The sequence below is a fragment of the Patagioenas fasciata genome, chromosome 19 (genome assembly GCF_037038585.1).
Source record: "Patagioenas fasciata isolate bPatFas1 chromosome 19, bPatFas1.hap1, whole genome shotgun sequence".
Taxonomy (NCBI): Eukaryota; Metazoa; Chordata; class Aves; order Columbiformes; family Columbidae; genus Patagioenas; species Patagioenas fasciata.
The window spans coordinates 3416457-3430957 of NC_092538.1; the positions used below are offsets into that span (position 1 = coordinate 3416457).

The 14501-nt window shown below is 50.5% G+C and overlaps 1 protein-coding gene across 1 annotated transcript; it reads left to right on the plus strand.

The window, feature by feature from the left end:
* The first annotated feature begins 1437 nt into the window (after positions 1 to 1437).
* LOC136110229 (F-box/WD repeat-containing protein 10-like) lies at positions 1438 to 11479 on the plus strand. The gene is made up of 12 exons (XM_071817150.1): positions 1438 to 1645; positions 1747 to 1874; positions 2865 to 2981; positions 3490 to 3617; positions 4522 to 4722; positions 5673 to 5794; positions 6141 to 6289; positions 7218 to 7360; positions 8058 to 8216; positions 9199 to 9420; positions 9654 to 9736; positions 10603 to 11479. The coding sequence occupies exons 1-12, from the start codon at positions 1501 to 1503 to the stop codon at positions 11457 to 11459; spliced, it is 2454 nt and encodes an 817-aa protein (XP_071673251.1). The 5' UTR covers positions 1438 to 1500; the 3' UTR covers positions 11460 to 11479.
* Positions 11480 to 14501: the final 3022 nt, after the last annotated feature.

The following is a 14501-nucleotide window of genomic DNA, read 5'->3' on the forward strand; positions in this document are numbered from 1 at the left end:
TGACCATGGGGATGTGCATGGGATGGTGCCTCGAGTGCTTTGCACAGCGCTGAGATCTCCGCAGGGCAGAGACTGTTGTGCTCCCATCCAGCACCATCGTTTCCACTCCTGCCTAACAGGCACAGCGATAACTCCGAACTTGCTGTGAACAGAGCATGACCCAGGTACGTGCCACTGCTGTCCTGATGCATCTGGGCCTGTCCCTGCAAGGCTGAGGGGAGTCCCTGGGGAGGTACGAGTTCATCCTGGCCTTTGCAGGCTGTTCTGCAGAACTTGATCTTCTTTTCAAAAGGTTTTTTCTAATAACCTAATTAACCCCCCTACCTTCTCCCAAATGATAGATGAACAGGTCTTTAATCTTAATCTACATGCATTTTTGAATCATTAGATGGCTAAGGAAGTGTGGTTTGTTGGTTGTTGTTTTGGAGTGTGTGTGGTGTTTGGCTGTTTTACCCCTCTCTTGTCTCCCACTTCCCTGAGGTCTTTTTACAGCCCCTCTGCTTCACTTTCCAGCTGCCTTGTGCTCCGGGGGCTCTGTGCCCCCTGCCCCGGCGCGGGTTCCCGTGCTCGGCACGGAACGCCGGGCGCTGGCGGGCGGGCGCGGCTGTCGGCAGAACACGGGCGGCGCTCGGAGGTTTCCGTTAAGCGGTTGCCTCCTGGCAACGGGACGCGGCGGGGGCATCGGGGCGGGTGAGCGGGCCCGGGGCCGGTGGGCGCCGGTGGGACCCGGGGACAAAGGGGTTTGTCTGAACCTGGGCCTGGGGGCACCGCTTGATGCTTCATGTGCTGCTTGGAGGGGACCGAAACCTCGCACCGAGGGCAACCAGGCCGGCGCGGTTCGGTGTTCTGGGTGCGGATGCCGTGCTGGTTTTCCCTGTAGTGTTTTTGAGGGTTAAGGGTGTAGGAAAAGCAAATGCTGCTTTGCTGGGGCTTGTGCTGGATTCCCCTGAGCTGCGAAAATCCTCTTGATTTCTCCCAGCTGAGACTTAAAGTGGCTGAATTTAACACAAACTGCAAGCAACTGTGCCCAGGCAGGAAGATGTCGCCTGTCAGCAGCCTGGGTGGCTGTCAGCAGAGCCCCTCCCTGCAGGGCCGGCGGTGGGGAGGAGCAGCACACAGCCCTCCCTCCTCTGGGGAGGGAGCTTTTGTTTGCAGACTAGAACTGGGATTCCGGGCTGTTCGGGAGCCCCTGCCTGCTCCTCGGGACAAAGGGGAGTGGGAAGAGTTGTCATCCCACACACCTCTGCCCCCCAGCCTTGCTGGGTTGAATTGTCCTGCAAGACACTGAGTGTCCAGTGTTTGCCTTTCAACAGTACAATAGTGAAGGGTTTAAGGAAAATCAACCAGCTCTTGTGGTGCACTGCTAACAACAGCATCATTAATAGCCACTGAAGCTCAAGTGCTTACAAAACTGTCAATTCCTCTGTTTCCTAGGTGGTCACCCACCAGCAGTGAGCTGCTGGCCCCACGGCATCAAGTGCCTACCCCGGGAGGGTCCTGATGCAGAGGAGAACTCGCCTGCTGTGCCCCTTAACTGGTCGAGATGAGGCTGTGGGTCCTGCCGCCCACCGGTCACCCTCTAATGTCTTTGGGTGCAAGAACTTAATTAGCTGCCTGCCATCTCACCTGTCCCTGTACATCTTTGGTAAAGCTGCCCTCGTTTTTCCAAGGGTGGTTTCCCCCGAGGGCCATGGATGGCCTGTAGTGTGGATCTTGGTTGAGCATTCTGTCCTTTTAATTCCTCAGGACTTTTGGATGAGAAATCCCTCGAAGCATGTGCGTCTGTGAATAGATTCTGGGCTCATCTGGTTGAAGAAGTCAATAAGGAACGTGAATGTCAAAAAACAATCCAGGAGAGTATCCTATATTTGCAGGTATGATGTCTGGGCTTCTGCCATGATGATGTGCTTTAAAAAGAGGGTTTTTCTGCTACTGCCCAAACCCTTAGATGGAAATGCTTTTACTAGAGGCCGCCTCCCACCTTTGTCCTGTTCTTCCATCTGCAGAGTGAAGCCAGGTTAGATGTTCATACTATCACCAGTAAGCACAACGTAAGAGCCTTTACTGACCTTCAGGGAGCCTGCGACTCTAAAAATGGATCAAAACACTCTTGTAACAAAGAAAACAGGGTTTGGTCAGGAATGCAAATCCTGTATGTCCAGGAGCTGGTGACAATTTGGCAGACCTGCAACAGCTCCCTGAGCTTTATTTGCTCCACCAAGGAAGATGGAAAGATGAGATGACTTTGTGAGAAGTCACAGCTGGCGGTTGGGACACAGTAAAGCAGAACTGCTAGGAAATGCCTGTCCTGCTTAGGACAGACTTGCCATAGAGCAAGCTAAGTGTAAAGGTAAATCCCCAAAGAGAGAAAGTAGGAGATCTTTGTGTGCTTTGATTTGTGAAGAGAGCATTGAAATCTCAGCTCTGGGCCAGCATTTAAAGGCTGTTTCATGTCAGGCTTTGCGCATTACATATGAAACTTAAATATTGCTGAAGATGTTTTGAGAGCCTCTCATCTCAGTGGGTTTGGATTCTGAACCAAGTGAGCGCTCACCAGAGATGAGATGCACTTTCAAACTTTTTTCTGTTGAAATGGAAAAGTTTTGGAGGCTCTTAGAAGCTCAAGACTGGATTTTGGAGGAAAAAAAGAAAGAGCAATGATTTTTCACAACAAGTCAAGTCATATAGCAACGAGGTGGTAAATGCAAGTCAGGTCTCTTAAGGAACAGTAAACCAGCGTGTGCAGTTCAGATTTGCGTGTGGCTTCAGCGTCCCATGGAGATGCTGGAGCACCACCCGTGAGCAGCGTCCTCTGTGTGCTCGGGCTCTGCGGTGACTGTGGTGCCTCTGCCGGTTCATTCCAGGGGTTGTGCCCCAGAAGAGCAGTTCCAACCTATGCCAAAAGAGTCGATGTGGCAGTTCCAGTGTTAAACGAAGAGGGGGATGTCATTGAAGGCCATGACTGCGAAAGTAAACCGCAGGTATGTTGAAAGGTGTTTGCCTTCCATGGATCCTGCATTTCAGCATTTGAGGAAGAAGGAGGACACATCTTGGAAGATGTGACAGTGAATTTGGAGTTGCTTTGCTCTTCTGGTTTGTACCATCGTGAGCAACTCCTAAGGACCAGAGCTTGCTCAGCACCTTCTGTCACGAGCAGGAGCCTGCATCCCTAGATCCTGCCTTGTCCTACTGCATCTCGCAGGCGTAGCCTTGGGGCCAGGGCTGCGAGCAGGGCCGGGCAGCATCCCAAGGGCACAGCATTTTCCCCAGAAATCAAGGCTGCAGATGTCAGGCCTTGCATTTTTGCCAAGGAACAACCCTTGTTTCTGCACCAAGCAGGAAGCTCCTGCACTCTGGGTGTTCCTTACCAACACATTCTGTCTCTGGTCTCATCACTATAGTAGGGACCAAGCCTTGATGTTTAATACTGTGGAATAATGCTACCTTCCTCCCTCCATGAGCTACTTTTCCCTATTTCTCTTTGGACAGAGAGGAGAAAGACGGGAGGAGAAAGACAATCTGCAGGAAGCCTATCGCGATCTGAAAACCAACACAGTCCAACTAGAAGAGAGAAATGTCTTCTGTGGCTCCTACAGTGTTCGTGTCCTCATGGACCAGTGAGTAGATTGCCTGGCTGCTCTCTGCACTAACCCTGTAGGGCCCAACAGCAGCTCCTGCAAACCCGTTCTGTTCCCTGCGGTCCTTCTGTGGGAATGTGTGGCTGGAGGGGAGAGTCCCTCAGCATCAGTGTTGAAAAATCCTCAGTGTCAAATCCAGTTTTTAATAAAGATAGCAGGGGAATTTTTAAAGGCTTAAGGGTTGGTGATCCCCAGTGTATCAGAAAGGATACAGAGCACCCCGGCCGTTTTAGAATTACAGAATTGTGTTGATTGGAAAAGACCCTCAAGATCATGGAGTCCAAACATTAACCCACCCCTAGCACTGACCCATGTCCTGAGAACCTCATGTCCGTCTGTCCAACCCTCCAGGGATGCTGACTCCAGCACTGCCCTGGGCAGCCTGTTCCAATGCCCCACAGCCCTTTGGGGAAGAAATTGTTCCCCACATCCAACCTCAACCTCCCCTGGTGCAACTTGAGGCCGTTTCCTCTGCTCCTGGCGCTTGTTCCTGGGGAGCAGAGCCCGACCCCCCTGGCTCCAAGCTCCTTTCAGGCAGTTCAGAGATCAGAAGGTCTCCCCTCAGCTCCTGTTCTCCAGCTGAACCCCCCAGGTCCCTCAGCTGCTCCCATCACACATGTGCTCCAGCCCCTCACCAGCTCCGTTCCCTTCTCTCAACTCGCTCCAGCACCTATTGAGCTTATTCTCCAGACACAATCTTGAATATGCAGAATTAGGGACCTTGGCTGTGGTGCCTTGCAAAGGATTCACCCATTTAAGTGTGTTGTGTGTCAGGTTGTTCAGTGAAGACCATTAAGCATCAGAGAAATCCCTGTCACAACCTTAGACATGTTGTACCTTGTCACCTGGCTAAAGCTCATCTCAGTCGCTGTTTCTTATCCAGATCAGACCAGAGCAGAATAATCCACTACAGTGGTGGTGACCTGGTAGCCGTTGGCTCTGCAAGCCGAAAAGTGCGGTTCCTTGGCATGCCGGGGACGAAAGAAGTGCCGCCTCTGCTCTCTGGTAGTGCTGGGAGCAAAGCTCTGCTCCTCGATGAGAACAAAGGCTTGGTCCTCAGCACAGGCTTTGATCTCAGCATCAGGTGAGCAGCACAGGGACCGTGCCACGGGATTACCAGCCTCTTGGAATATCCAGGAAAACATTCATCTTTAGTCCTTCCAGCCCATCTTCGGAATCTTCCTTCCCTCACTTTTGTTATAGTAACGAGGAAAGGACAGTAGATAAGGAAACAACCCCCACTCACATAGGACAGCTTCTCTTTTCCGGTTTCACCTGGTGACGCACAGGTCTTCCTGAAGTGCCTCAAAACACCAGATGTTTCCCATAGGCACTTGCTGTGAGATTCTGGCCTTGCTAAGGTCAGCACTGAATTCAGCAAGGCTGGGTCTATCTGTGACAGTTTGGCTGAGCAGGTTTAACAGCCTGGTACCCGCTGCACAGCTGCTCCTTTGCAGACACTGCCCCCTCAGACAAGGAGATGCTCAGCTCTTCCGTGTTATTTATCTCTACATCTCAAGAGTATCACAAGGAGGGGTAAAAGCTGAACAGCAGGCTGTCTGGCTCTGGCACAGCAATACCAGAAATTCATGAAAGGCAGCACTTAAAAAGGGAAAGAGTTTACAGTGACTCAGGCTCTGACCCCCCTGCTCTTCCCTGCTCCAAAATGTTCGTCTGAACAGGTGCTGGTGTTCTCCGAGGCCAACAGGAATCACATTGACACCAGCCACTAAAGAAACAATTTTATCTGCAAAGCTCTACATTTTAAGGTTAATTGGAGGTAGCTGTGCTTAAGGTGGAATCTAGACATGTGTTTCCAGGTAGTCTGCAGGTAGAACAAATGATATTGGTAAAAAATTAATACTAATCCTGACTTGATCATTCCAAATACTCTGACACCTTAGTGGAATGACTCCTGGCTTTAGCCTAGTGTGTAGAGGAGAAACGCTGGGCCTGTTAAGTAGGAAATAATAAAATGAATAAGCCATCAATTAAGTTAATCGCTGTATTCCTGTTTTGGTTGGTCCTTTGTAGGTGCTGGAATATCTACAGTGGTGCTTGTGTGAAAGTCTTCGATGGTCACCGTGGGACAGTCACCTGCTTGGATTTACACGAAGAGCAGCTCGTGTCGGGAGCCCGGGATGGGATGGTAAAAGGTGAGACCAGGAGCTTCCAGACAAAGGCCGGGAGTAGCGAGATGGGCAGAGTGCTGGAGGTGTGACGGGTGACACGGGCAGCGTCTGAATAGAGCAAGGGCATCGATTGGAGGGTGGAGTTTAGCATCTCATTTCGATTCCAGAGCAGCCGAAGCTGTGGCCACGTGCACATGCAAGGTCTCTGTGTCACTGCATAAATTCTCGTTACTTCTGCTTTTATTCACTTTTAAAGGTTTTGTGGCTCTAAGGCCACACCAGCTCTCGGGGAAAATGGTATCAGCTTGCAGCTTTGCCAGAGGTTTCTTTACTATTAATTTGTGACCTTTCTCCCCCTTGCTCCCAACAGTGTGGAATCTGAGGAGTGGGCGATGTCTCCAGACCCTGCAGCACAGCAGCGCTGTCTGGGTGGTCAGAACCGACGGTGCCCGCGTTGTCAGCGGGTGCGAGCGAGGGCTGGTCAGAGTCTGGGCTGCGGATACGGGCGCTCTGATCAAAGTGAGTTTCTTCTTAGGTGGATCGTTTTGTGCTAAATGTTTAAAAATCTGTGCTAGTTTATCACAGCCTTTGGTTCTTGCCAAAAATTTTCTGAAGAAAAAAAAAAAGCCCCAAACCAAAGGCAGCCTAAACTGGTAAAAGAAACCACAGATTTATTTGTAAGCAAATAATATAAAACTTGTTTGCAAACAACTGTCAATTTTAATGCAGGGTTTGATGTGCTGTGCCTGACCCCTTCATTCCTGTAGAAACGTTCACCTCTGCTCCTGCAGGAACATTCAGACCCTGGGAAGAGGTTGGGGTCTGACCAACAGCTCTTGGGGTTGGGTCTCACCTGTCAGCCTAAAATATGAAACCTTCACAACTGGTAGCAGTTGATGCAGCTGAAGCAGCTGGATGGCTGCTCTGCATTTTAAAGGTCAAGGCTGGAGACTGCTAATTACCTTAGCAGGTGTCCAGAATCAGTGTTAGTCCACATTTGAGAGGAGTGAAGCTCTTTCTATCTGCAAATTGACAGCAATCTAGCTGCAAATTGAGAGCATCTCAGATGCAGGATTTCCCAGCTCCAGCTGAGCTACATTTGCGATTGTCCCTTTCATTACAGTCAGGGCCATTGGGTCTCTTCTCTCCTGGGTGAGTATTCAATGGATGATAAAGGTCTTGGTGTGGTGACATCTATTGAGCACATAAATAAAGATGGAAAATTAATGTTAATTCCACACCAGCAGCTCATTATCAGCAGCGAGCCCGAAATATTTCTGGTGACTATAAACCCAACAGTTATCCACAGAGTATATTGGTACATTAGAATAATACCTGATAAAAGTACAATATAGTACATGAGGCTGGTATTGGGAATGCCATAGGATACCTTGGCGTATTTACATCTAGATTACTGAGGGTTACACCTATTTCTTTTACTTTGCAGACATTAGAGGAGCACCAAGGCCCAGTGAAGTGCTTGTCCTTTGACCAGTGGCACCTTGTCACAGGCAGCACCGATGGGAGCGCCCTGGGATGGAGCATGTTGGGAAAGCTGAGCAGATGCCTCATAGCTTTCCACCACCCAAAGTAGGAATCGGATGCATTTCGAGTCGTATTCAGCAATCTACTAAGTCTGTAAAGAAAACATCTTCCTTATAGAAACACAGAATGCCTCAATTATCAAGCTTAGTATCTGAAATATCCCCACATTCAACAGTCTTCATCTTTAAAAGTGTCAGGCACTATGTGATCATAACCAGTGTTTGTCAGTTAAGACCTATAACAGCCTCAAATGCAAATATTGCAACCACTTGTTCACGAACAGGGATGGCAGGGCATAGTCTAATAATCCAAGGATCATAACCTGTATGCAAGAGGGTGTCATGCTACCTGGTCAAGAGAAGACACGGTCTATGTCAGAGGTGGCCAAGTTATATGCTGAACCCTGCCAACGGTGTACTATGTTATTTTCTAATCCTCATTACAACTGTACCATCAGATTATTTTCTTTTACTTTCCTGGACATAAAAATGCAATTCAAAACACGGCAGATGGCCACAGCCACAGTGGCTGCTCTGAGGATGCGCTGGGTTGGTTGGTTTGGGCAGGGAGGGATTATGAAGGACTTCGCTACCAGGCCTTTGAAATATCTCCATGAGCTTCTTTATTCAGGCTGTTGATGGAGGCAGAGCTCTGCATCTCCTCCAGGACAAAAGAGGGAGCTGATCGCGTCTCCTCGGGAAAGCACGGTGGATGTCCCAGCGCTGCCGTGTTGTGTTTCCAGGGAAGTCGTGTCTCTGCAGCTCCTCTATCTCCGGGTCCTCAGCGGCTGCGCTGACGGGAACATCCGTATATTTAACTACCTGACTGGGACCTGCCTGAAAGTGCTGACGGCCGATACCAGCGGGAGCCCCATCTCTTCTGTCCATGTGTCAGAAAACAGGTTGGTGAGGGCAGCTGTCGTCTCTGAACTAAACTAGGTAGATAACTTGGTAATTGAAGGAATTAAGCATTTTTCCTTCTCACAAATAAGCTTTAAAGGGCTCTACTGCTTGTTGACTGCTTTAATAACTTGGTTTTGTTAGCAGTGGCTAAAAATAGATTTGCTTACTCCATCCAGCAATTGACAATTTCCCGTTTCTATCCAACTTAAGACACACAGAGGAACTGGCTGCCCGGGCAAGCGGTGGAGTCCCCATCCCCGAAGGTATTTTAAAGATGTGGCACCTCAGGCCGTGGCTCAGCGGTGGACTCGGCAGTGCCGAGTTTATGGTCGACTTCATGATCTTAATGGTTTTTTCCAGCTTAAAAGATTCTATGGACCAACTGTAAAGTTGAATTGAGCACCCAAATTTCTTAGCAGGTTGGGGACTCAAGCCAAGGCCTGACAAAGCCTCTACCTGTTCCCTGCCTTACTGCCTCTTTGTAAAAGCCAACAGTGGAAAGTTCTCCCAGGTGTCCTCACATCTGCAGCTCTGAAGTGAAGGTGGTTCCCAGCTTCTGCATAAGCAATGGCTAAAATGCTGGTGTTTTGGTCACAGCTCTGAACCACAGCAAAATATGGGCTGCTATGAAGAAAACTCCATCCCAGCCAGGCCCGTTCCACCCCTCCAATTTCCATTAAATGTCCCTCATAATATGGTGTCTCCAGTTTCTTTTGGCATTGCACTGATCTAGCTCACTCTACTGCTGCAAGTTTTCATCCTAATCATCTTACAACTAAATTTATTATAGAGCTGAATGAAAAGAGCCCCACAGAGCTCACACAGAGGTTGGGTTACAATGTGCAGCACCACCGATGGGGTTAATTGTTCCTGCTCCCTTAAACAAGTGCAGGTCATCGCAGAGCTGTTGAAGTGTCTGCAGGCACTAAGCCCTGGGTTAATGGTATTGGTGCTTTCACAGCTTTTCCTTCCCTCCTTCAGGATGGTGATAAATTCTCCAGCCGTAGTGCTGGTGTTCCAGTTTGAGGACGTCAGCTGGGACTACACCTTGGATGCTGCCCGAGAGGTGGCGGGGAAGACCAACCAGCAGCAGGCGACTTGGAGCAGAACCGCGGTTCCCTGCTGGCGAAGGCTGTACCACGACCGGATGCGCCGCCTGGCTCTGGAACCAGAAGGTGCTGGCGGCTCCTGTTTTCAACCTGGGTCTGCTGCCGGTCACTGAAAGGCTGGGGAACACCTCAAAATATTACAAACGGCCTCTGCAACACGCTGGCGTTTCCTAAAATGAATTTGAAATAATTGCAAGTATATGGCTGCCTTCGTCTTAATCAATATACAGACTCTGTGCTTTTCAAAAGCGCGGTCTGGGAGGTGTGCTGTTGGTTTCAATGGTTCCGTCACTTGTAGGCTTTTGCAAAACTTTTGTGCCTTTTTAGAAAGGTTTGGTATAAATTCGAGACATTTGCCAAGACAGTGTGTGCACATCCGCAGGCGTCGCAAGAAGAGCCAGAGGGCACGGGTGTGTTGCAAAGAGCGAGCTTCATTTTAGTTCCCTCTCTACCGGGGGATCTCCGAAGCCTCACGGGAGCTCCCAGCAGAGGTGACACCGGCAGGGACGCAGGCGCTGGTCAGTTCAGCCCTGCTGGGAGCTCTGAGCTGCTGAGCTCACCTGTGCTTCGAGGCTTCAGGCAGGCGCAGCCTCCTGCTCTTTCTCACACCAGAGCAGGAATCTCAGCCATAGTGATGAGGTGCCTGGAGTTTCTCACAGGCCTATGGTATCTAACACAGAGGTTCTGCTCGCCAAGCACACAAGGTCAGTAAAACAATGAGTGTGATGTGTGTGCTTTTTTACAGACAGGTGCAAGTCACTTGAGCGTATTTACATTTAACTAAGCTCCTCGCCAAATGTTTTGCTGTATCCCCATACAGACAGGCACTGTTGTTTTTCCAGCTCAGTAACAGAGAAATCAGTATTATTCACATTATTACAGCTGGTGTGCAGGGAAACAGGCTGCTGGTTCAGTTCTGATTTATTAGAAAATACTCCAGAAAGCCACAGGACACCTGCATTTGGGATCTGCCATCCGTGGGAAATGCAATTGGACATGAGCAGGCACCTTTTAAATCGTAACACAGTGATTTTTTTTAATCAGCAGTTATTTAATGCAGGACGTATCACAGATCTTCCAGCTCCACAGTCAAACTGTGTATTGCAGGGAAACTGAGAAAGTTTTCATGCTTTTAAGGCCACCGGGTGTTGACCTCACTGATGTGGCTCTACTTGGTAAGGGACGCACAGTTTGTAGAAACAGGAAACAAATAGGAGTGCAATGATGATCAGAAAAAGTATTTTTGACTCCTGCTGTGTTGTATTTTTGGGAACAGGTAGCAGACTCCAACATGGCCCTCCTATCAATGTACCTGCGCATCTTGACAAGGCAGAATCCACTTGGCAATTTGGAAAGAGAAGAGGTGAAAGTGGTCCCATGTCCGTTGACAAGTTCCTCTTAACGCTCAACACGCTGCAGAATGCCCGCAAGGCAGCCGCCCTCAGGTACCCCGTTCATCGCCACGCAGAAGTCAGGGAAGTCTGTGAAAGTGAGCAACACCACCCTGAAAAGGTACAAATACACAAACCCTCCCTGCAACGCAAAAACGATCAGGCAGCCCAGCTCCAACGTGCGAAATTGCACAGTGATTCTCTGACCCCAAGGGTAATCTCTGTGCCCTTTGAAACCAAAATGCTGCAGCTCAAGCTGAAAAACTCTTTGCATGGCCCCACTGTGAAGTCCTCCATCCCTGCTCCCTCTGTTGTGCGGCTCAAGACTTGCTCTGGGTTGCTGAAGGAAAAGAAAGCTCCTGGGGAAGTCATTCCTCCCCCTGGAGATGGGGTTCAGGTTGTTGATCCCGTTACAGCTGCTGCTGAGAGGACCAAACCAACGCATGCGACCATTGCACGAATGGGAAACAAAGAGGTTTCCAGGAGAAAAATCTCTTTTTGCACGAGTGCTGCAGACCCTTCCCAGCCTAACGGTGGGTTCAGGCTTCTGACGGAAAAATGGAAGGAGCGGTGCGAGGCAGCTGTTGCAGCTCAGTGTAAGGCAGAGCAGCAGCTCACGGAAGAACGGGAGCGAGCGCGCAGGAAAGCCTGGCTACGGAAAGCGAAAGGCCTGCCGGTGGACTCTTTCACTGGGGAGGGGAAGATACCCGCTCCTGAGCTGGGCTTTAATACATTTATCTGAGCTGATCCCTCAGTCCAACAACCAACCGTTATCTGACGGTTCTGGCGTCCAGCTGCCACGACCCCTGTAGTTTCTAAGTATAAAAGACGTCTCCCCTGTATGTTTTTTTCTGAAGAGATATTCTTGGTGTATTCAGCTATTTCCCAAGGCAGTGAGTGGACTGAGTCCTGTCCTGGATTTATCCTGCTAGACCTGCTGGTAATACAGACACTAATAAAGCTCGACATATGTCTCCAAGGTGTCTCAATGATAATAATAAATCTTATTGGAGATTGTGTGGATTGATTAGAGTTTATAAGCTGAAGAAGTGTGTACCGAGCCTACGGGTTGGTGATCAGTGTCGCAAAGTCTACGTGGAGGCCGGTAACTAGTGGTGTAGCACACAGGGCAGTCCTGGGTCTGATTTTGTCTGGCATGTTTGTTATAACGATGTGGATGAGGGGGTGCTGTAAGCAGCAGTTTCACTCTGGGAAACTCCCCTTACAGTAGAGTGGTGGTGATTTTTGCTTCATTTATTTGAGCGTCATCTTCAACTTCCAAACCCTGTGATTAAGTCAGGCCTCACAGTGAAAAATAATGATAGTTGTCCCTCAAAGAAAAAAATGAACGGGTAATTAAAACTAAGGGTCCATGTAGAACCGTGAAGATGTGGGAGCAGGACTGTTGTAGATCTGGGGATGAGCAAGGCTGAGAGGTTGGGTATTTGCCTCACTGCAGCACATCCGTGGTGTGCTACAGGGATTATGGTGTCTGAGGTGGCTTTGCTGACTTCAGTTTTAGAACAGGAAGCAGCAAGGATTTCACACTTGGCCACAGAATGGCACTTTCTGAAAAGCAATCGGGCTCAATCCCAGCGCAGCCTTTGGCACAGCCCCTGGGGAAAAATCTAATAAAGGGAGACTGGTGGAAAAACATCACAGAAAGACTGATGACTTTTCAGTTGTGCTGAAGTGAGAAGGATTAGTGTTGTCTTCCTATTTGTAGCCAACAAATCAGCATCTCCCCGTGGGTGTGGATGCTCGGGCACTTCTAAGATGCTGCAGCCAACAGAAACAGCCAGAAATGAGTGAAAAGGCAGCGCTGGAGCCAGTCCTGCCCTCGGCTGTAGCTCAGCGCACGATGCGAAGCTGGGACCTGGGCATCTGAGATGCCTTGAAAGGAAATTAACATATGGGAAGATGTCATACATGGTATGTGAAATCACTTATGAAGGTAACTATAAGGAGCTTCTTTTACTATCTTTGCAATTAATTTCTGAATTAAATTGACCTTTCCGTGCACCCAGTCCGTGGGTGAGCAGAGGTGACAGAGGGACACTGGTGTGTGCAGGGCATGATGCGGCCACACACACGGAGATGAAACCAGAGAGCTGGCAAGAGAGTTTTGGTGGAGTTCTACTGTAAACAGGTGCCACTTGTGTTGTACTTGTGTCATCCATAAAGTGTAGATAATATAACCCTGATTCAATAATCATAGAATCATTTCAAGATTGAGTCCAACCATGACCCACCCCTGGCACTGCCACATGTCCTGAGAACCTCATCTCTGCATCATTCAAACCCCTCCAGGACTGGTGACTCCAGCACTGCCCGTCAGCATGGGGACGGTCACGTCCTACTGCTGTCTGCTCCCAGAGACGACTGGTGGAGCAGGTGGCTCTGCAGGGTCAGGACCAGGCAGGGGGACGTGGCAGATGGGACCTCCCGCTACCTTCCGGGCCGTGGCCAGAGCCTGGGCATCCTCCTGCACGGCCTCACACAGGCGGGGGAGCTGCTCCCTGTTCCCACGGAGCTTTTCTTGTTCCCTCTGTGGTCCAATGCTTGCCACCCCACCGGCCACCTTCATGCTCCCACATCCCCACCTAAAAGCGCCACCCGTGCTCAAAGCCTTGGAGACAGCCCCAAGGTCTGGAGAGAACTCATGGGCTGGGTTCTGCTGGGACAGGGAGAGACAGGCAAGGATGGTCAGAAATCCCAACAGGCAGGGGCAGGGACAGTCGCCGTGGGACGCGTCCCCGCTATGCTCTCCTACCATCATCGCTGCTCCTACCGTCTCTCTCCGCAAAGGAAACCATCACGTTCCGAGGATCGCTCGACATGGGGCCACCGCCATTCTCCTCACTTGGGACGGGCCGCCAGGAGGAGCCTGGTGCGGGTCCCCAAAGACCCCAGCAGGGATGGACACCCCACGTACCTCATTGCTCTCATCGAGGATCTTGCACTCAGGGGGCAGGTGGGCTGCCCACCGCTCCAGGTACTGCAGCTTCTGGCCCAAGCACTGGAGCTTCTCCTCCAGCCCCCAGGACAGGGTAGAATCATCCTGGAGACAGAACCACCTTGGTGGGCAAAATGAGCCACTTGGGGTGATGGTGGCTGCACCAAGTGTCACTGCGCTGTGTCACTGCACCACCCAGTGCTGGGGGGCTACCTGCCCACCCAGGCGCCTTTGTCCCTTCCTCTGCTCCCTGTGCAGCAGAGTGGCCCGTGAGAGCTCGGGCAGGATGTGCTCCCATGTCCCCCATGGATGGGACCCTGCCCCATGGTCTCACAGCGAAGAGAGCCTGGAAAGAGGCTTTGCTGTCATCTGCTCTGGGTCGCCCATGGCGTGGCTGGGCTGGGACAAGCAGCAGCCGCCTCCTTCCCCAGGGGAGCTGGAGCTGGTCACATCGTTGTGCAGGTTTTGGCAGTCGTTCTCCTTGCTGGTGTTCTCCAGATGACCTGAATCCCAGAGCACGAAATCTTTCCCATTGATATTTGTCCTAAACAGACACGGGTGTCAGAGCCGGCGAGCTCCGGAGTGAGAGCCGTGCTGTCCCCGCGCTGTCCTTTGTCCCTGCGTGAGCAGTGAAAGCCTGGCAGCTGTGTGGGGGTGTTATTTTTCTCTGCTAAAGTGGCTGAAGCATTTCAAAGGGTTCCCCAGGTGTGCTTGGCAGAGAGCTAAAGCCAGGCAGCTTTCCCTGGTCTCTGCATCACCCAAGAGAATTCAGTTTTGCTTTTCCACCAAACCGAGTGGTGCCGTGGATGCGCTGGAGGGAATGTCAAG

Excerpts from the sequence above, each read along its gene's own strand:
- LOC136110229 (XM_071817150.1), top strand. The coding sequence starts at position 1,501 with ATGCAGAGGAGAACTCGCCTGCTGTGCCCCTTAACTGGTCGAGATGAG. Across the intron at positions 1,875-2,864 it reads AGAGTATCCTATATTTGCAG|GGGTTGTGCCCCAGAAGAGC; the intron begins GTATGATGTCTG and ends GGTTCATTCCAG. Across the intron at positions 5,795-6,140 it reads CCGGGATGGGATGGTAAAAG|TGTGGAATCTGAGGAGTGGG; the intron begins GTGAGACCAGGA and ends TGCTCCCAACAG.